Here is a 21,707-nt window from a genome sequence, read left to right on the forward strand (position 1 = left end):
CTTGAACTGTATAGTTACTTGGGAATGAAAATATAGGTCAGATCCAGCATCCGAAACAAGTCTGGTAGTGCTCATCCCTAGATGCATCATCCATGCAAGTTTGGTTCAGGTAGGGCTTATAGTTACTTGGGAATGAAAATATACTAGTAGGTCAGATCCAGCATCCGAAGCACATCTAGCAGTGTCCATCCCTATATACATCATCCATGCAAGTGTGGTTCAGGTAGGGCTTATAGTTCCTTGGGAATGAAAATATAGGTCAAATCCAGCATCAAAAATAAGTCTGGTAGTGTCCATCCCTAGATGCATCATCCATGCAAGTTTGATTCAGGTAGGGCTTATAGTTCCTTGGGAATGAAAATATAGGTGAGATCCAGCATCCAAAAAAGTCTGGTAGTGTCCATCCCTAGATACATCATCCATGCAAATTTGGTTTAGGTAGGCCTTATAGTTACTTTGGAATGAAAATTTAGGTAAGATTCAGCCGAAGCAAGTGTGGTAGTGCCCATCCATAAATGCATCATCCATGCAAGTTTGGTCCGGGTAGGTCTTATAGTTACTTGGGGATGAAAAGCTAGATCAGATCCAGCATCCGAAGCAAGTCTGGTAGTGTTCATCTCTAGATGCATCATCCGTGCAAGTTTGGTCCAGGTAGGGCTTATAGTTCCTTGGGAATGGACCTGCTCCAAAAACTTTAACTTGGTCACTCATCTGAAAATGTAGGTCAGATCCAGCATCCGAAGCAGGTCTGGTAGTGTCCATCCCTAACTGCATCATCCATGCAAGTTTGGTTCAGGTAGGGCTTATAGTTACTTGAGAATGGACTTTCTCCTAAAACTTTAACCTGGGACGCCGACGCCAACGCCGGGGGTATAACATAAGCTCATCTCGACTTCGCCGAGGTGAGCTAAAAATTAATAATTTCTCCTTTCAGAAGATTTTGCCCCCATCCTATCCATCATCAACCCTCGATATCAGTTGTCTATACTTATCAAATAATTAATAATTTCTCCTTTCAGGAGATTTTGCCCCCATCCTAAACCTTCGATATCAGCTGCCATACGGGGGCATGTGTTTCACAAACCCATTTTGGTTTTAATTATATATTTTTGCCTCTAATTCTTCATTAATATACCCCCATGATCGAAGATTCGGGGGGTATAATTATATAGTTTTTGCCCTGTCCGTCTGTCTGCACTTATCCGTTGAGGTGGTACTATGTTTTAAAGAAGAATGTACGGTTTGGGTTTATCATGTTTATTGAGCCCAAAAAAATAATGTTATTAAAAAGTTATAAAATTGGCTTTAATCTGGCTTAAATGATCAAGATTATAAACCTTTAACGTCTTTTTAGCTCACCTGAGCCAAAGGCTCAAGTGAGCTTTTCTGATCACAATTTGTCCGTTGTTTGTCGTCGTCATAAACTTTTCACATTTTCGACTTCTCACGAACCGCTGAGCCAATTTTAACCAAACTTGCAACAAAGCCCCCTTGGGTGAAGGGGATTCAACTTTGTTCAAATGAAGGGCCATGCCCTCATTCAAGGGGAGATAATTGGGAATCGATGAAAATTTGGTGGTATCTTTTAAAAATCTTCTTCTCAAGAGCCACTATGCCAGGAAAGATGAAACTTATGGGGAAACATCCTCAGGTAGTGAAAATTCAAATTTATTCAAATCATGACCCCCGGGGCTAGGGCGGGGCCAAAATGGCCGACCAAAGTTTTACATAAAAAAATATATAAGAAAATTCTTTAAAAATCTTCTTCTTAAGAATAGCAAAGCCATATTTGATCATATTTATTTGGAAGCATCCTCAGGTAGTGTAGATTCAAGTTTGTTCAAATCATGACCCCCGGGGGTAGGGCGGGGCCAAAATGGCCAACCAAAGTTTTACATAGACATATATAGGAAAATTCTTTAAAAATCTTCTTCTCAAGAATAACAAAGCCATATTTGATCATATTTATATGGAAGCATCCTCATGTAGTGTAGATTCAAGTTTGTTCAAATCATGACCCCCAGGGGTAGGGTGGGGCAAAAATGGCCAATCAAAATTTTACATAGGAATATATAGGAAAAATCTTTAAAAATCTTCTTCGCAAGAACCATTGAGACAGGAAGGAAGAAACTCATGTAAAATTATCCTCAGATAGTGTAGATTCAAATTTGTTCAAATCATGGCCCCCGGGGCTAGGGTGGGGCCAAAATGGCCGATCAAAGTTTTACATAGGAATTATATATAGGAAAAATCTTTAAAACTCTTCTTCTCAAGAACCATTGAGAAAGGAAAGATGAATTTCATGTGAAATTATCCTCAGGTAGTGTAGATTCAAGTTTGTTCAAATCATGACCCCCGGGGCTAGGGTGGGGCCAAAATGGTCGAAAACAGTTTTACAAAAGAATATACAGGGAAACCTTTTAAAATCTTTTTTTCAAGTACTTCAAAGCCATGATTAGTGATATTCATATGGAATTATCACCAGGTAGTGTAGGTTCTAGTTTGTTCAAATAATGACCCCCTGGGGGGTTAAAATTCAAGCCCCCCCCCTCCCCCCTACCTCAGTAAACTTTTAGTTCTTATCTGATACGTGTTTTTTCCTAGCCGATGTGCTCAGGTGAGCGCTGTGGCCCCTGGGCCTCTTGTTTCTAGTAACATGTCCAAATATGAAACAGATGTGTCATACTCTGTGATATCTTTTATTTGAAACTCACAGGGATCATGTCGACATAAGAATCTAAACAACTATTATTTGTTAATTTTTGACAATATGTCGTCAATATATCAAAATATCAAGTTGAATTTTCAAAAAATTGAGAATTTTTCAAACTTTAACCTTCTTAATAACTTTTAAACAGTTTGTAAACAGACAAATATACAGGAAAAAACAGCTGGACACTGAGGGACAATGCGAAATCACAAAATAATATGATATGTATTTAATATTACTGTGTATGTATTCCCTCAAGTTATTTTTCTCCCCTAACAAGAATAATTAAAGGAAAATTTGTCAATCTTCTTTTATTGATGATTTTAGATTTTTTTTTTAAATAACTACATGTACATACTGTAAGTTGTTTTAATTCCACAGTGTCAAAATTTCACGATTTCTTATCAAGTACCATTTTTGACTGTTTAAATTTCACGCTTCAAGAAATTAATTTAAGTTTCTTAAAAGGATTTAAACACCTTTAACAACTAATGATAGGTCAATAATTGGTCATCAAGTACTCAGTCACTTGCATAAATTAACTTAAAAATTTTCCATATATACATGTATATACTTACCGTAATAAAATTAAGATTGATTAAATTTTGTGGGATATTCAAGTTTATAAATAAAAACAATCATGATATTCAAGTTAATAAATAAAAACAATCATAATCATCATAAAAATGGTAAATGTGAATACATGTACCGTACATATCACAAGACAAAATGCATTTAAAATTAATATTACTAAACTCAGATCCAGATTACGTACATCATCACAATAACAAAATTAATCCATTTTACACAGACATAAATATTTACACATAACCCCAATGAATTAGATTATGGATGATGTCCTATTTAGGTGAAACATACATTTTTATGAATCATGACTTCTTTGCTAATTTTTTCTTGTAACTCTCTTTTTTCTTTTCCAAATGGCGACATCTCGCAAAGGCCAAATCCAGCTTTGTCTCTGAAGGCAAACGTTGAAAGATGTTGGACTGTCTACAAGGGTCCAGAGGAAAAATTCTCAAAAGGTGTAAAGCCTTCTGGTAGAGTTCTTGAAATCCATAGGTTGTGGCTATGTACAGGTTTTCTAGTAAATATCTCATTCCTTTAGAAACTTCTAAACCCTGCACAAGTATGTTTTGACAATCTTTCTTCAGGTAATCCACTTGATATTCATCTACGTACGGTAAAATCTTTCTTAGGACATCCCCTAAATAATGGAATAAAATAAAGTGAAATATTAAACTGAACTTAGCCTCCTAATGAATTTCAGTCTTTAAATAGCATATTCTGAGAAAGAAGCCAGCTAGAAGCACAACAACAAATACATGAATTTTTGCAAGTGTTCGTGAAACAAAATACATGTACTTAAAAATTAAAAAGCTTTTGAGTGATCTGTGTAAGGGATGGAGGATATAATCAGTATAACGGTTAATAAATTTTTTTTATAGTGTGGTACATATCGAGATAAAAAATTAATTGACAAGTATTTGTATGCATTATAATTATACATGTAAATATACCCAAAATAATTGTTTTGTTCAATTTTTAATTGTTTAAATTTTTTGAATTAAATTACCAGTATTGTAAAAAAAAAAAAAAAAAAAAAAAGAATAACCAGTAAAAGGATAGTGTCTTGGCATCAAAATGTTTTTTTTTTAATATATACATTAAAATGATAAAAAGATATATTTTTTTCACACCATACTTGTTACAAAAATTATGGAAATTCATTAATTTAAAGAAGATGGGGGGATAAGGGGGGCAGAATGCCTATAGCATCAGTCATTAAGAAATCACATTTGATATGTAAATTGAGTATTTAAATTTACTTCTCAACTCTCATTATTGAAATTTATGTAATTTATGTAAATTTATGTAATTTTAAGAAAAAAAATTTCTGAAAGAAAATAAATCTCTTAAAAAAATTCATCTATAAAAATATTAGATAGTATATATGGGATTCGAACCCCAGCAACAAAATACGGAAGTATTATACTGCTTTGAGACTAACGCGCTTATGCTTTGTCATACAAGTGTACTTTTAAGGTATAGTGGGTCTTCCCTCCATTTTCTTGTAAACCAAAAAATATTTATTTTATCGCAAACTTTTAGGATTATCTTTCAAACAAGAGGCCCAGGGGCCACAACGCTCACCTGACCCCATCGGCTAGGAAAAAGCACATATCAGATCAGAACTGAAAGTTTACTGAGGTGATGGTGGGGGGAGGGGGGGCTTGAATTTTTACCCCCCTAGGGGTTCATGATTTGAACTAGAATCTACACTACCTTAGGATGATTGCATAAAAATATCACTAATCATGGCTTTGAAGTACTTGAAAAGAAGATTTTAAATATATTGGTTTCCCAATATATCCATATGTAAAACTTGGGCGGCCATTTTGGCCCCAACCTTGCCCCGGGGGTCATGATTTGAAAAACTTGAATCTACACTACCTGAGGATGATTCCACATGAGTTTCATCTTTCCTGGCCCAGTGGTTCTTGAGAAGAAGATTTTTTCCTCTATATTCCTATGTAAAACTTGGGTCGGCCATTTTGGCCCCACCCTTGCCCCGGGGGTCATCATTTGAACAAACTTGAATCTACACTACCTCAGGATGATTCCACATGAGTTTTATCTTTCCTGGCCCAGTGGTTCTGGAGAAGAAGATTTTTAAAGATTTTTCCTATATATTCCTATGTAAAACTCGGGTCGGCCATTTTGGCCCCAACCTTGCCCCGGAGGCCATGATTTGAACAAACTTGAATCTACACTACCTGAGGATGCTTACACATGAGTTTCATCTTTCCTGGCCCAGTGGTTCTGGAGAAGAATTTTTTTTAAAAATGCCATTAATTTTTAACAAATTCATGATTATCTCCCCTTGGAAAAGGGCGTGGCCCTTCATTTGAACAAACTTGAATCCCCTTTACCCAAGGATACTTTGTGCCAAGTTTGGTTGAAATTGGCTCAGCGGTTCTTGAGAAGAAGATGAAAATGTGAAAAGTTTACAGACAGACGGACGCCGGACAAAATGTGATCAGAAAAGCTCACTTGAGCCTTCGGCTCAGGTGAGCTAAAAATATGGAGCGAAGACCCGGTCATATTGAAAAAATTTGTTAAAGTATGAAAAATGATCGTTTTTGTTCTTTTAAGTATGTGTATGCTTTTTCATAGGCAAATATTTTCAGTCTTTGTGAGATTTTTGTAAATTTAGATTGAGATTTTACATTAAGGTAGGATTCTTCTCATATTTCTAATATTTAAAAATTAATGAAATTTTCACAGAATCAAGAAGACAATATCAGTAAGTTATAGTATCAGTGAAATTAAGTTTGACCGTTTATATTAGAGGCAAGGTCATGTCAAGGTCATTATCTTTTTCCTTGACATTAAGAATAAAAAATAACTGTTGCCAATCATGTTGTACCTCTTCTATTTCAAAAGTTTAAATAAATGATTGTTCTTTTTGCATAAAAACCAATTACTATATCGGGTCTATAGCATGATATTACCAAAATTACATAAATAATTTAACTTAACTGGATATTGGCTAATCCAAATTTTCTCTGTTTTTCTTAATTTTTTAGGATATATTAGTTATTTTCATATGCTTCCTATATTTAACTTTTTCTTATTTTCACATATAATAAAGAAGTCTTACGAATGCTACAAAATGATACAAAAACAAAAAGTTTTGATCGTTTACTTAGAGAGAAAAAATACTTTTTATGAATTTTTGGCTCAAATCTGCACTTTGATAGGAAGCGTTCAAAAGCTAATAAAGTTCTAGTTTATTTGAAAAATCATATTTATTTGATATATTTTGAAAGTTTAGTCCCTCATTATTAATCTAAGTTACATTTGAAAATTTCTCCAAGTCTTCGATTGTGTAAAAATTATAACTAAATTCATTGTTCTATAATAATTTTGAGAGGCAGAAAAGAAGATATTTTCATACACCACCATTCCGCCAAAAATATAGTCCCTGCTAGTTTTCAAACGCAGTTTATCATTTCTATTTAAAGTTGTACAATTGTGATGAGGAAAGAAAAATATGGTCTTTTAAATTCCTTACACCTCAATATATAAGACATATAAGCAAATATACTTTTAATGTTTCATCTAGTCAGAAACCAGAGAAAAATCCTACCTTAAGTATACTTTAATGTTAGATGAAATATGAAATAAAATTTGAATGTATTAATTGAGATTACGTTTTTCATTTCTTATCTGTCGCGCTATAGGCATTCTGCCCGTCTTATCCCCCCCATCTTTTAAGAAAAAAATGGCAAGTAAAAATACACATATCAATCATGATATATTTAAGGGGATCGAAAATCATGATAATATTCACATAATGTTTTTGGCAATGTCCATCCCTAATTTGCAAGAGAGGCTACTAAAAAAGAGGTCCATGGGCTATAATGCTCACATGAGTCACATTTGCCTTGCAGTTCTTCAAAATAAGATTTAATCCCAATTTTGCACTGGTTTGTTTGTTTCAAAAAATTTGATCAGCTTTGTAGGCTCATTATCTCGCATATATAAACAAGGGCTGTGCTTTTAACAAAACCAATCTACACTACAGTATCAATTAGGGTGTTTCCAAATGATTCATCAAATGGCTTTTCTAATTAAGATAAGAATTTTTAAAGATTTCCCTGTATAATCCTTATTTATCATCCCCTTTGTTCTGTTACAAGAAGCATTACCTAGGCTAGTAGTAGTGGGGTGTCACTGTCACCGTGTGACAGGGACTTATAGTAGTATTTCTTGTGGTGTATAACTGTGTAACCCCCCCTTCCCCTCCTCCACCCAAGACACGACATTTTTGCTATTTTTTAATGCACTTACGGGCCACCATATTTAATACCTGTTAGAGGAGGTCGTTCCCCAGGATAAATTTGTGTCAAAAACAAGACAAAGTTGTCATATTTCTTCCCAGGAAGTAGGAGCTCCTGTTGGTCCTTTTCTCTAAAGTCTGATGTAAACATTGTTTTAAAAACAGGAGAAACGTGCATGAGGATAGCTTTCGTCACATAAATTTTTCTCCCTTCCACAAGTAAAACAAGATCTGTAACCCCAGGCTCTTCGTCGAATCTACTCATGGTGCCCAAGGATGAAGGACTGTCAACGTTTGTTATTTCAAGGTAGTCCCTATCTAGGACTTATGATGCTCCCTCCTCCTTCTGTTCAGTCCTTGGCTCCTGTGAGATGCATCACAAAGGTGAATCAATTTTGGTGAAAATGACAGAGGATAAACCTGAAATGTCACCAAAGCCCTGTGATAACCATAGAAATTGTTAATATGATTGCTAAAAAATTAAACGGAATAGAGCTTTAAATAGGTTTTTAAGTATAATCTTACCCCTGCGGTTTTACAATTACAGTCGATTTTTTAATGGCGACACATCAATGAAATAACAATCCGGATTCTCCGATTTCGATTCAGTTCTTAGTATTTAGGTCTTTCAAATGTTTCAGAAAGCAATTATTTACACTAAAGAAAAGAAGCATATATTCTACATCGATTGTTTGCCAACATGACGGACCGAGATGGAACAGTCGCGGAAACATCGTCTACTCCAGCAACTAACCCCCTGTCAAGGAAGCTCAATAAGATTCTGGAAACTAGACTCGACAATGATAAGGTAAATGACCAGCTAAAAAGTATTGCATAGCAAGTTATCATAAATTGAGCCAATATTTATGTTGGGGTGAATCAGTCCCATACTCTGATACTGTACTTACTGAGTGCACCATTAGTTGCATTGATTTTATGGAGATTTTGCCTCTTTCCAAAAAGGTGAACAATATATTTGAACAAAGCATATATAACAATAATTAAACAGGTTGGGCACAGCCTACCAAATGGTACTTTATCCCCCGTTTGGTAGATAATCTACCATATCGGTAACGAATTTTACTAACCAAATGGGGGACAAAATTGGTTTTGTTTAATTCCATAGAGTGGAGTGTAATTTCGCATAATTTTAAACCATGTGGAATATAATATAGATATTTATCGGTGTTCTGGGTGAAAAAAATCAAAAATTCTATGTGCAATTTTTTGCAAGTCTCAAAAATTTGACAAAAAACGTAGCTTATGTAAACAAGTGCAATGTTTCTCCGTTTTTTACTTTAAAAGAAAATTCTCTCCTTCTCCAACGATGCTGCACCTGTCAATCATGTCCTTTACTTTCTATTTCGATTATCCGGGCAACCAATCAATTAGTGCAAACCAATCAAAACGATGATCTTTTTTAAACCTGATGAAAAGTCGGATTTAACTACGGAGGCACATTTGTGTTAATTTTCAACTTAGGAAATCAGAAGAAAAATAAGTTTTGCCTTTATTTCTTTTTATTTTGAACACAATGGCTTTGTTCTTCATAGAAATAGTAAATGCAGTTGGAGTATGACATAATTATTGTTTTAAAACGATGCACTTGGAACAAAAACAAGAATAATGGCAAAAGTCATTTTGTACATCTTTTATTGAATATTATTTTTCAAATTTATTAAATTCACCAGTAATATGCATATTAAACCCCAAAAGATCGCATGGAATCTGCAACTTCATCCTAAAAGAAAAATAACAACAAGTATTATATATTGGAAAAAATTAACTTTATAGCAGGAAGTGCCCACCATACCGGTAAGGCATGAGGATCGTGTTTAACAGGATTTTATGGAGATAAACATTGACGAAGATCCAAAAAGAGATTGAAAGTTAACTCATCATATAAATCACTGTATAAAATTGGATTTTTATCCAACAAGACGCAATAAAGATTTTTTTTTGATCGTTTGATCAAGAAGTTCGGCTGTTACAGACAACTACGGGTATTGTTTTTACGAAGTTACGGAAAAATTACACATAGAAATTCGACCGATTTATGTTAATTGTACGAGGAATATGTTCACTAAAATCCCCCCTTGCCTGAATGAATGCGCTTTTGTTTTATTTTAATAAAAATTGCAATAGAATAAAAAAGTTCCCCATTTGGTTAGTAAAATTCGTTACCGATATTAAATTTTACGGGGGATAAAGTACCATTTGGTAGGCTGTGCCCAACCTGTTAAAGGCTTATGTGCCTTTGCTTTGTATCTTGTTTGACATGTATATGATTTATTTTGTGTGCAAAAAATCCATAACAGATGCAGCAATTCATCTAAAGTTTTTAAATATTTCAGGAAATGCTTGAATCTCTCAAGGCATTGTCAACCTTTTTCACTGAGAACAGTCTTCGGACAAGAAGAAACCTCAGAAGTGACATAGAACGCAGGAGTCTGTCCATTAACGAGGAATTTTTACAGACTTTTCAAGGAGTCAAAGAGGTGAGTTTATGAATAATGTTGATTTTTGCAGTTGAGTGAACACAGAGTAACTGTCTCAATTAGGACATTAGATTTAAGGTTTCAAATTGACTTCATTTTTGTGCATTTAGAGTTGTTCAACATCATTACTTAATATTTTTCTTTGAGATGAATAATAGTACATGTATATGTTACCCATGATTTCTCAAAATCTAAATATGATATCATAATGGGATAGTATTTCAGATATAATGGAATATTTTTAAAAGGTGTTGAGACCATTGTTTTCAAGTTTATGGTCATACATAAAGACAATTAATTCTATTGTTTCTCCTTATTTACATGTAATTAATATCAGATGGAAATGTGCCCCAGGTTAGCATAATGAACTGAAGGTGTTTGGTAAAAATGTTTACATACAGCATGGCATTACTGTATCACTTTGAATTTTACATATTTGTTTAGAAACTTAGTTTTGTCTTTTATTTCATTTTTTAAACACATTTTAATTATTAGCAACTAGACAGTGTGTATGCGGATGTAAAGGCCATGAATGATTGTTGTGAGGATATGACATCAAGATTGAAGGTAATAAAAAATATGCATACATTTGCTCCCTTTAAATTTTTTTTTTGTAGAAAGTCTAAATGGCATCTACATTCTTAAATTATACAAGTCACAGTAAAACATGTTTTATTTGGAAGCTGTGCATACCAAAAACTTGCCTATTATAAATTAATTGAAAGTCTTAGTTTTGGTCTATTACAGTAAATCAATTAAGTTGCTTGAAATATTTTGTATTCAGAAATGTTTTCTATGTGGCAAATATTGTCTAGATAATTATAAACAAACATGAAGTTTGGGTTATATATAATATAGTATTTCAATACATGTTTATATTCACATACAACATTCATGTACCCCCATGCTTTTGGTTGGCTTTGAAAAGTTTAGAAAAAATTAAAATTGACTTTCTAATGTAATTTGTTCTTTTTTTTTTTGGTTGCTGTCCTCTTGTTAAATACAGAAATTACAAATTTTAAAGGCCCTTAATATTTTAGTCTAAAATAAATATACCATTGTTTATTGTGTCCATGTAAAATATACAAATTTACATAAATTTATATTCTTAGGCAGCAAAAGAACAGACCCAGGATTTGATATCGCAGACTACAAAACTCCATGCTGAAAGGTTGGTTCATTTATGATATATGTTTTTGATCACTGCATCTTGTTAATTTCTTATTTGCATGTATGGGTGATTATAAAAGCTTATTTTATTTAATTTCTTTGTCTTAAGAAACGATGAAATAAATGAAATTATTAATTTACAATCTTATTGAGGCAGAAACAGCTTCATGGAGTGACAATATGTGAAAAATATATTTAACATGCTGTGTTTTACAAAAAAATGTATGACTGTAATTAGAAATATATTTATTTATATTTACATTTATTTATTTTAATGTGAACGTATTTTTTTTAGCCAAAAGGTACAAATGAAGTCACAAGTGGCTGATGTTTTTCTGGATAAGTTTCAACTGAAACCAAATGAAGTGAAGGCCCTTAGAGGAAGTCGAGACGGATCACTAAGTCAGGTAAAAGGTCAAGTGAGTCAGGTCAGGGGTTAGATATCAGCCAATGAATTGATTGTTTACATGTCAAATTGTCAATAAGGGTACAAAAATCCTTCTTGTTATACACAAATCAGTAATGTGTATTTGCTGACAGGTGACTGGAAGGCAACCGAAAGATCACTGAAATGTATGTGCCATTCAGTGGCTGAATGGCCACTGAAAAGTCACTGAAAGCCGCCTTTCAGTCTTAACTGAAAAGTTTTGTTTCTACCTGTGTATTTAATATACCAAGGGATCAAATTATTTTTTTTAATTTTGATATTAATAAATGGTGTTGCAATGGTTTTCTAAGAGTTAAGAATTCTGCTAAATTTAATCTCATGGACACTTCTACCAAATTTTATCCAGCTGCAATTAAATCTGACACAGAAAACCAAGGATTTTTACATTATTTATTAGTTACCTAGTGCCATTGTTTCAAGTCCAAGTACAATTTTATTATACTTTTCAAATTGTTCAATAAAAACTGGTACAGCATTCCAGTGAGTCAGAGACTTCTATTTCTTTGTTTTACAGTATCAGCATTCAGAAATCAGTGTGTTTGCTTTTTCAAGTTTGAGGAAATATTTTTTTTTGCTTCGAATTACATAAATAACAACACAGTGTCACATAAATATGTATGTGTACAGTGAATATATATTGCATACAATACTTTGCTTTGATAAAAATCATACAACTTTTTTTCTTTTAGGAGTTTTTTACCAGTTTAAACAAAGTCAAGCAGATTCATAATGACTGTAAGATTTTACTGAGGACCAATCAACAAACTGCAGGGTGTGTACAGAGATTTATTGTAATACATGTATCCTGTATATTATAAGTAATCATATAGATACTGTAAGAGTTGAACCTCCTTATGTTGAATTGAAAGTGAAAGAGGTAATGAAAAGTTCTCTACAAATGAGGATTCAATATATTTAGGTTGTAATAACTTAGAAAAAGAGAAAAGGGGAGGTCAAACTCACTTCAAAATATCCATGAATATATCAGTGTTTGAGGTACCAAAGTTAATTGTATATTTATCATAAATGAACATGATGAAGTAAATAAATACAACAATTCTGCACCATGCAAAACAATGTCATTATAATTAATATCGAATATCAGTGATGATTTGCATGTACATGCACTGTATTTTATTTACAGTCATGTGATTGAAATTAGCCACATTTTTATTGACCTCTTAGGGAGATTGCAAGCAATGCAATACTGTTTTTACAGCTTCATATATCAAAAAGTTTTCTGTCTTTTACATTAAAACATATATTTATATTTGGTAGGCTGGACATTAAAACATATATTTATATTTGGTAGGCTGGAGATAATGGAAGCCATGGCTCTTCACCAAGAATCAGCTTATGAGAGATTATACAGATGGACCCAGAGTAAGTCACTTTTCAGTATTTAAAGGAATGGAATTATTGGTGTGTAAATCATGTAGACTTGTCAGGTAGGGATATTTCATGAAGCTCTGTCATTACAACTTCCTTGGCCAATATCACTGGTCACGGATGCTTATAGCTACATAACACCTACACTGAAGTCTGTCATTGTATATATTTCTATTTTTAGATGAGTGTAGGACCCTTAACTGGGGACTCTCCTGATGTGTCTCCCATGCTTTGTCAGAGTATGGAGGCCCTACAAGATAGACCAGTTTTATTTAGGTCAGTAAACAAAATCATTATAAAAATGCTTTCTTATGGATTGTATTGAGATTAGAAATTTTTATGGTGCATGACAAAAGCCATATTGTCAATGAAATAACATTGAAAGTGACTGAAAAAAATGTCACATTTATGAAAATAAATGTAAAATCTTTTCTCACAATATCCAATATGAAATTTATCTTGAACAGAAATGGTAGTCTTAAGTTTTTGAAACAAGCATTTTAAAATGAAACAGCCAGTTAACTGTGTATTTGCTTGTTGTAGGTATTCATTAGATGAATATGGAACAGCAAGACGTACAGCTGTAGTGCGTGGACTCATTGATGCCCTCACAAGGGGAGGTAAGTAAGGTGAACCAAAGTAGTCCCTTGCTCTCTCGTTCTCTGTCATCTACCATATGAACACATTTGATGCATAAAAAAAATCTGAATTTATATGGAGACATTTGCAATTGATATTTCACAGTGTGTTTGAATTCACAACCAATATCTCAATATCTGGAATCCTCAGATATCCGGATTTTTTGCACCATTAAGTTCAAGGTATTACATGAGATCTCACTTTATGTTCACTGTGTTAATTGTTTTCGATTTATGAGGAATCATAACAATAAGCATTACAAATGGGAAGGAACATTTTGTTTAATTTGTGAATGGATGACTTTAAGACATAATCAATTTCTTTTAGTAAAAGAATTACTGGTATAGTTTTTGATACTTTCTTTCTGATAATTTGATTGACCTTCTTAGGGCCTGGGGGAACACCAAGACCAATTGAGTTGCATTCCCATGATCCTTTGCGGTATGTTGGAGACATGTTGGCATGGTTACACCAGGCAGCAGCCTCAGAGAAGGAGTATGTTCACACACTTCTGAAAAAATGTGAAGGTAAAATGATAATTTTAATAAGTACATTAATTTATATTTAGAACATGAATGTGCCTGCACTATATGTACCATATTAAGTAGTGGATATAATCATGTTATTTTCAAAATTTTTGACAAAAGTTTGTTTGTATCATCTGTCCTTAATTTATATTTAGAACATGAATGTGCCTGTACTATGTACCATAAGTAGTGGATGTAATCATGTGCTTATTTAGTTTTCATACACATGTAGGTAAATGACATGTAGGTAAACATTTATGAATTAGAATTACTTATATTTAAGCAATTCTTTCACTCATTGATCTTCAAATTGCACTCAGTCAAGTGTACTTAAAGTGAATATAGTAAAATTTTGATCAGAAATGTGTTTGATTTAACCATTATTAATTTTTAATTAAATCAATACTGATTCATAGGAAAACCTATTTTACCAATTTTTCTGTGTAATAAATACATGTAATATTTAGTGGAGGTTTGATGTTAAATCCCCCCCCTCCAAAAAAAAAACTTTGCTTCAAGAATATAAATTTAATTGGTTTTCTTTATTACTTATAGTTACCACAGAAATGATTCAAGACATTCTTGGACACATTTCAGAGGGTGTCTGTAGACCATTTAAGGTAATTCACAGGAATTCTCTTGAATTATTAGAAGAAATAAGTTTTCATTAACAAATTTCATTTTTAACAAAAATGAGAAATAATGCCTAAAAATGCTTTGAATCCTCTAAAGCTTTGTTAATTAATGCAAAAATAAGCCATTTTTTGCTACTTCTGGTTTGACCGGAAGTGACGACGATGCAAGGAAAATTAAATTTTAAGCTCCCAGAGACATATGTTATCCCAAACTTGTCAAAAACAGCAAAAATACGCGTTTTCACTAGGTTTAAAAGAAAAATTCCATTAGAAAAATTTTTAACAACTTTGCTTCTTTGATGTATAACAAACAAATTTTAAATGGGAAAAAATTGGTTAGATCCCTTACTTTAAGGTACATATCAAAAGATCTAAAAACAAATTATGTTCTATATATTTTAACAAAATATTTTTAGTTTCGAAGATAAAAAGCAAAATATGAGTAATTTTTGGTTCTTTTAAGCATTCTAATTTTTTACCCCTATAAATCGCCATTTTGAAAAGAGAAATCGAAAAACAAAAACCGATGTGCACAACTTCAATCCTTCTATTATCTAAAATCAGTAGAATTTCTGCTCCAGCTTTAGCCATCTATGAGCCTAAGTAGGAAACGAAAGCCTATAAATTTTCGTTTAAAGGGAAATAACTCAAAACCGGAAGTGACTTTTTGAAATTTTAATCAGCATTCTCATAGAGTTTATAAACGTCTATAATTTCTAAAAATTTGAGCGAAATCCGTTGAGAAATGAGAGAGATATGACACAAAGTTGCGGGAAAAAAAAAAAGAATAATAATCTTTAAACAGAACTAGATATATTCCGCTGTAGATTCAATTTTTTATTAACAAATTTCATAATACATCAGGAGAAGGAGGCACAAAGACTTTTTTCCTTCCATATTTTATTTTTTATAAGCAACTTTTGAATATAAAAGCAGAAAAAGAAATTTGCACTCTCAATCTATTTTTGCCCTTTTCACCCTTTTTTGGAAGACTTAAAAGACAAATTTCTAAAATATTGTGACAATTGCACATAGACAAATTTTAAATGGGACAAAATTGTTTGCAAAGGTGAAAAAGGCAAAAATAAATGAGTTGAAAATAACCCTATTTAGATAAAAGAATGCTTTATGATATTTTTAGGTGAGGGTAGAACAAGTCCTGGTGTCAGAGCAGGATGCCGTCACACTGTATAAGCTCAATAACCTTCTCAAGTTCTACCACAACACTATAGGGTAAGTAGGAGGGGAGGTCTTATCCAGTATAAGGGTATATTCCTATACAGTATGAAAGAGCTGTCATAAAATTTTAATCTCTGAAAATATGATACACAAATGGGGAAAAAAATGAAGAGAAACAGAACTGAGATATTACCTGTAGATTCAGTTTATAATTATTTAGCAACAGAATACATACATAACTTTTGTTGTTACATGTAGACTATGCCAGTCCTGTAAGTTTTTGTGTAATGTACATATGAAATCCAGTAGTGTCAAAAGAGAAAATAATCTGTTTAGTGCATAAATCATAAGAAATGTCCTGTTTTCAATTCAGTGTAACAGTTATACATTAGTGTGACATTTTGATAAGGCCATAATAAATAAATTGCTAGATTCTCATCTGAATTTTTTTTTAAATCGACAAGTTTTGAAATTTTTTATTTTTTAAAATATTTTTTTGCAGATTTTTTTGGACCTGGTCTCTGTAATTTTATTACAATATATATAAAAGTCATAGTAAAGGTTCATTTTTTTACTTCACATCATATATCTTTTTGACCAGACCCTTGCTTAAATATATTGTATTGCAGCAATTACCATTTTTAAATCACATTTCGGGATTTAAAAAATTTAATTTCATCATAAGATAAAAAACTTATAATAAAAAAAATATATTTAATTTATTTTAATATATTTATTATCATTTATGGCCTAATATAGTAAGATTTATAATAAAGACCTCATAGTTATACATGTATGATATAAACAGTAGATTCTAAAATTAATTAAGGGAATAACAGGCTTCTTTTATCTTGTTAATCAAACTAGAAAGGATTGCATACTTTAAAATTAGTGTGCATACTTATGGTGTAATGTACATATGTCACAGTGCATAAATAATCGTTTAGTGCATTAATCATGGAAAGTGAAATTTCTTCCTTGAATTATATACAGCCATTAGTAACTGTTCAGCAACAAGAAAGTTCTATGCTTTGAATTAACCCACAAGTTTTGTAAAATAAAGTATTTTTTGCAGTTGGTATATGTTTGGGTATCTGTCTAGTTTATTGCATTTAATTTATATATTCGACACATTTTTTGTGTACATACATGTACTTTTGACAGCTTTGTAAAATTTGACAGTAATTCTAAATCACATTTCAAATTCATTTTTATTATTTAAAAAAAGATTTTCAAAATATTGTTGTTTTAATTATAATTATCTTATAGAGGCAATAGGTAAGTAATAAAGTTGGGAACTTGCACTGTTATTATCAGGTTTTTATTTTATCTGAAAGCTTTATTCACTATTTGATTTTTTTCATCTATTTGTACCTAGAATCAATATGGATTATATTTGGGGTTTTCAATTTTATGAAACTTAGCTGTACATGTTATATATACATTTTACAAACAAATGAACATAAAGAATATATATTATCACTTTTTAAAACATAGAGAAATATTTCTTAATATAATTGTGTGAACCTCTTCTGTATGTTAAACATGTACTAGCTTGTAAATATATTTTATAGTGATTTACAAAAGCTTAATTTATATTATTTCTTACAAAATGTAATTTTAAAATTTGATATGATATATGTAAAAATAAAATAATGCATTTTAATGACAAATAGCACAGTGACTGCTGAAAAACTACAATTTTTTTTGTCAAGAAAATCTCATTTTATATCCACCATTTAAAAAAGATACGTACATAAATAAATTAAATGATTAAAAATATTTTTTAAAAGTTTGGAAAAAACTTTTTATGAGCAGTTGTCAACCTAATCTTACATGATACCCAAAAATTTGCCACTACATTGTAAACATAATGTTGCATAAAGTGAAACATTTTATAATTTCAATGTTTAACACAGACAGATCCTGTGTAAAGACGCCGCCTTGCTGAGCACCATCACAGAAATCCAGGACCTCAGCCATAGGATGTTCTTCAACAGTCTCAGCTGTCATGCTAACAAACTGTTGGATAAAGTATGTTTAATCTTTTCCCTTTGTAAAATCTTATATGCATGCTTTAAGAAATAGGACCTTGCAACTGTTTAATTGATGACAATTCTAAGTTTGAACCTTATCTACTATAACTACAAATGTACCCAACTTGCCTTGAAATATGTTCTCTTCTTATAACTGATAAAAGTATATGGTCAAATTATAAATGATTCAGTAATAAACAAAAGAAAATGTTGTAGTACCAAATGACCTGAAACATATTGATCCCTATATATGGAGAAAAACACTTCTTAGAAGTTCTGGATGGTACATCAAATATTTTTTGTAGGTGGAGCTGCCTCCTGCTGATCTTTCGACCCCAGCAGCTCTGAGTCAGACCATGCAGCTATTGAAGGATGTCCTGGCCTGCCATGATGCTTCTGTTGTTGCCATTGATGATAAGAAACAGGATTTCAAACAGGTTATAAAAGTTTGAATTAAATTAAATCATGAATTGCCTAATTATTAGGAATCTATGATTAACATCAAAGAACATTAAAGAAACTCGAATTTTGTTTTTAGATTTAATATCAAGGTTTTGGTAATTTTAGTCAACACTGTTCATCATATACTTAAACTCCTGTAGCTGCACAAATTACTGGTATTTTGACTGGGAGTAAATTTTGTTTGAATTAAAAAAGTTTTTGGGAAAATAAGAAAGATGCTGGTAATTTAAAAGGGAATTTCCCTAATTAATCATGATCAATGTACATTTATGTTTTGTAGATTTTATCCTGCATTGTGGACCCCCTTGTTCAGATGTGTTCTGTTTCAGCCAGTAGACTAAACACTATTGACATGGCCTGCTACATGGTGAACTGTATATACGTAATGCAGACTACCTTATCATTGTATGAATTTACAGACACCAGACTGGAAATGCTGCAGGCTCAAGTAAAATTATACACATATTTATCTTAATGTTTTGACTTATTTGAGTATTTTCTTTAATATGAATAGGTTCAGGTATCAAGAAAATTCTCCACCCTCCTATAAAATAGAAAGAAAATTGAAAAAAAAGAATCTATAAATTAATTAAAACCTAAGTTTTATAATCTAAACACAACTAACCCCTCTAACAAATCCATATATCCAAAAGCTTTTCATTTGTTGTCAAAAATAATTGAGATTGGGCCTTTTAATGAAAAAAAGTAAATTTGTAAAATAAAGTTGATCACGAAGTAATGAATTGTTCTTTTAAAATTAGGTTGATGCCCAGTTAGACACCTTGGTTAATGAGCAGGCCGCCATTGTCCTGAATCGAGTGGGGCTGGCAGAAGCCTACAGGACAGTACAGGCATACCAACCCAAGCAGGTGACTGGTGATGTCAATCTTGAAGACATGTTTAATGTGCAATTTTCAACATTAAATATCAATATGTAAGAGGACATAAATGCATGTCGTAAACTTCTAGGTTTACAAAATGTAAGTGAGGAATTTATTTGTATGTAAAATTTGCAACCTTTCATTCATAAAATTCATCTAACACTAAGGAAATCACCATTCTACAAATCTATAGAAAAAAATCTCCAATTTGAAAAAAATTAATTCTTTCTTACTTGCAACAATTATATGCTATTGGTTCTCTTTTCCAGGGTCCTCTCTCTTTACTCCAAGGCATGGATTCTGGAACATTAAAAGCAGCAATGGTATGAACTCATCCAATTCAATACACAGGTTAACTTTAAGTGAAATATAATATTTTTATTTAAATTTGATAAGTATATGCTTTCTTAGTGATGTCAAGATTGAAATTTTTAGTATTAATCAATAAATTTTTGTAAAATCCACAGCAGAAGAGAAATGAATGCAATTTCCTATAATATTAAACATTTAATCTGTGTTCACAGATTTTTATTGTTTGTAGCTTTTTTTGTGATCCCTTTTTATATCTTCACCCTTTTCATTCAACATAGATGCAGTTTGACAGCTTTTTGGCCAACCCTGATGCCTTAGCCTTGCCACAGTGTAGTCTGATCTTAAGTGCACGAATACGGTAAGTTAGTGTAGACGAATTACATTTAACCTTGTATTCTATTTTAGTGGATGTGTCTTTGCCAAAAAATACATGTAGAATACACTTTTCCAAGGGTTTGAGGTCTGTCTGATTTTACTGTTGTTTCATAATTTAAAAGTTTCTTTCATTACATCTTGATTCAACAAGGAATAAAATAAAATTGAAGGACATTCAAATTTATATTAAAACTGGTCTATTATTTATTGATTTACCCATTAAATTTGTAAATACTTTTGATAATCACTTTTAATTGCTTTCTAGGGAATCAATAAAGAAAAGATCTATGGAGTTGATTAATGAATCATATCGAATTTTGTATGACCACATCAAAAATCCTGCCAATGAATATAAAGAACCACAGGGCATCGTTCCCAGGACTCCAGACCAAGTTATGAAGCTTCTTCATTATTAACTTAACAAACTAAACAAGAAAACAAGACTTGTGTTTATTTATTTTGATATTGTTGCATTATTTTCATGTTGAACATGATTTCATTATTGACAATAAAATATATAAAAAAAATGAAACATTTCTCTTTCATTAATTGATGTTATTTTGATTTTATCTAAAATGAGCATAAAACATATCCCCAAATTCTTAAAATAAGCTGTAAAAGGTAGTTTTATGACTAGATTTATTGATTGTTAATTATAGATAACCTTACTAACATGTTCTAGTATCTAGCAATACCCTTATCAACTGCATATTGGGTGGGTGTCTATCAGTTTTTTTCAAAATGCAAAACATGCTCTAAATATGAACAATATTAAAATGAGACAAGCTATTGACAAACACATTGATGAAACAAGGATTTCAGTAGTATTGTTTCGCAAGTTTTATGGTGTATACACAATGTTCTAGGAAAATGCTGACTGACTTTTTTCAAACTAATTATTATGGCATTTTTAATACAAAAAATTGTCTGGATTTTCTGCTTTGCCCAAACATGTCAAGGAGCACATGACGGTTGTTATTTTTCGGCAGGAGATGCTCCCTCCATGACACCCACCTCTGATGTTCTTGCATTTCTGTTTTTGCTCTGCTCCCGATATTTTTTTATTTTAATAAATGGATAATACTATTGGTTATCACCATATCTCATTCATGGTGGACCATTTGCATCAGCTTCTCTCATTGTTCTTATGTCTAAGAATGATTGTTCTTTAATTTTTTGCTTTGTTATGAGAGCAAGGTTAATGAGTTCTCCAAAACATCAGAGGTTTGATCAGGTGCTATGGAGGAGTGAACATCCCCTTCCGACCGGTCACACCCGCTGTGTGCTCCTTGTCATGATCGGGAAATAACGGAGAAATCGGTCGTCAATTTAATATGTAAATAATGGAATAAGAATTAGTATAAAAAACCTCAGTCAGCATTTGACTTCATGATAAATCGTGTTCGTTGACAAGGTCATTGTATCGACCATAAAACTTACAAAATCTTTACTTTTTAACTAATCTCCTTATTTTCTTGTTTCATCAACCTGTTTGTCAATAATATACCCCGTTTTAGAAATTATACATGCGTAGACCATACTCTTGCAATTGAGAGCTACAAACTCCGTATGCAGTTGATGA

At 32.0% G+C, this 21,707-nt stretch overlaps 2 protein-coding genes across 2 annotated transcripts; one reads left to right on the plus strand and one right to left on the minus strand.

Annotated features, from left to right (window-relative positions):
- Positions 1–3,448: 3,448 nt before the first annotated feature.
- On the minus strand, positions 3,449–7,950 carry LOC134240706 (uncharacterized). Its single transcript, XM_062722772.1, has 2 exons — positions 7,605–7,950; positions 3,449–3,935 (listed from the first exon to the last, which is right to left on the minus strand). Exons 1-2 carry the CDS (start codon positions 7,837–7,839, stop codon positions 3,601–3,603), a joined length of 570 nt encoding a protein of 189 aa, XP_062578756.1. The 5' UTR covers positions 7,840–7,950; the 3' UTR covers positions 3,449–3,600.
- Positions 7,951–8,195: 245 nt separating this feature from the next.
- LOC134240683 (conserved oligomeric Golgi complex subunit 6-like) lies at positions 8,196–20,651 on the plus strand. The gene is given in 20 exon segments (XM_062722749.1): positions 8,196–8,382; positions 9,929–10,072; positions 10,568–10,639; positions 11,185–11,243; positions 11,538–11,649; positions 12,380–12,462; positions 13,003–13,073; positions 13,261–13,277; positions 13,279–13,355; positions 13,623–13,699; positions 14,108–14,245; positions 14,801–14,865; positions 16,022–16,113; positions 17,979–18,093; positions 18,401–18,532; positions 18,838–19,005; positions 19,319–19,426; positions 19,708–19,761; positions 20,029–20,108; positions 20,391–20,651. Coding segments are annotated over 20 exon segments (1,923 nt in total). The 5' UTR covers positions 8,196–8,274; the 3' UTR covers positions 20,542–20,651.
- The last annotated feature ends 1,056 nt before the right edge of the window (positions 20,652–21,707 follow it).

The sequence above is a fragment of the Saccostrea cucullata genome, unplaced genomic scaffold, assembly GCF_032062105.1.
Source record: "Saccostrea cucullata isolate Sc308-1 unplaced genomic scaffold, CSIRO_AGI_Scuc_v1 ctg259, whole genome shotgun sequence".
NCBI lineage: Eukaryota > Metazoa > Mollusca > Bivalvia > Ostreida > Ostreidae > Saccostrea > Saccostrea cuccullata.

Coding starts and splice junctions, on each gene's coding strand:
- LOC134240706 (XM_062722772.1), bottom strand. CDS start 7,839: ATGAGTAGATTCGACGAAGAGCCTGGGGTTACAGATCTTGTTTTACTT. Junction 3,936..7,604: donor GGAACGACCTCCTCTAACAG/GTATTAAATATG, acceptor TCCATTATTTAG/GGGATGTCCTAAGAAAGATT.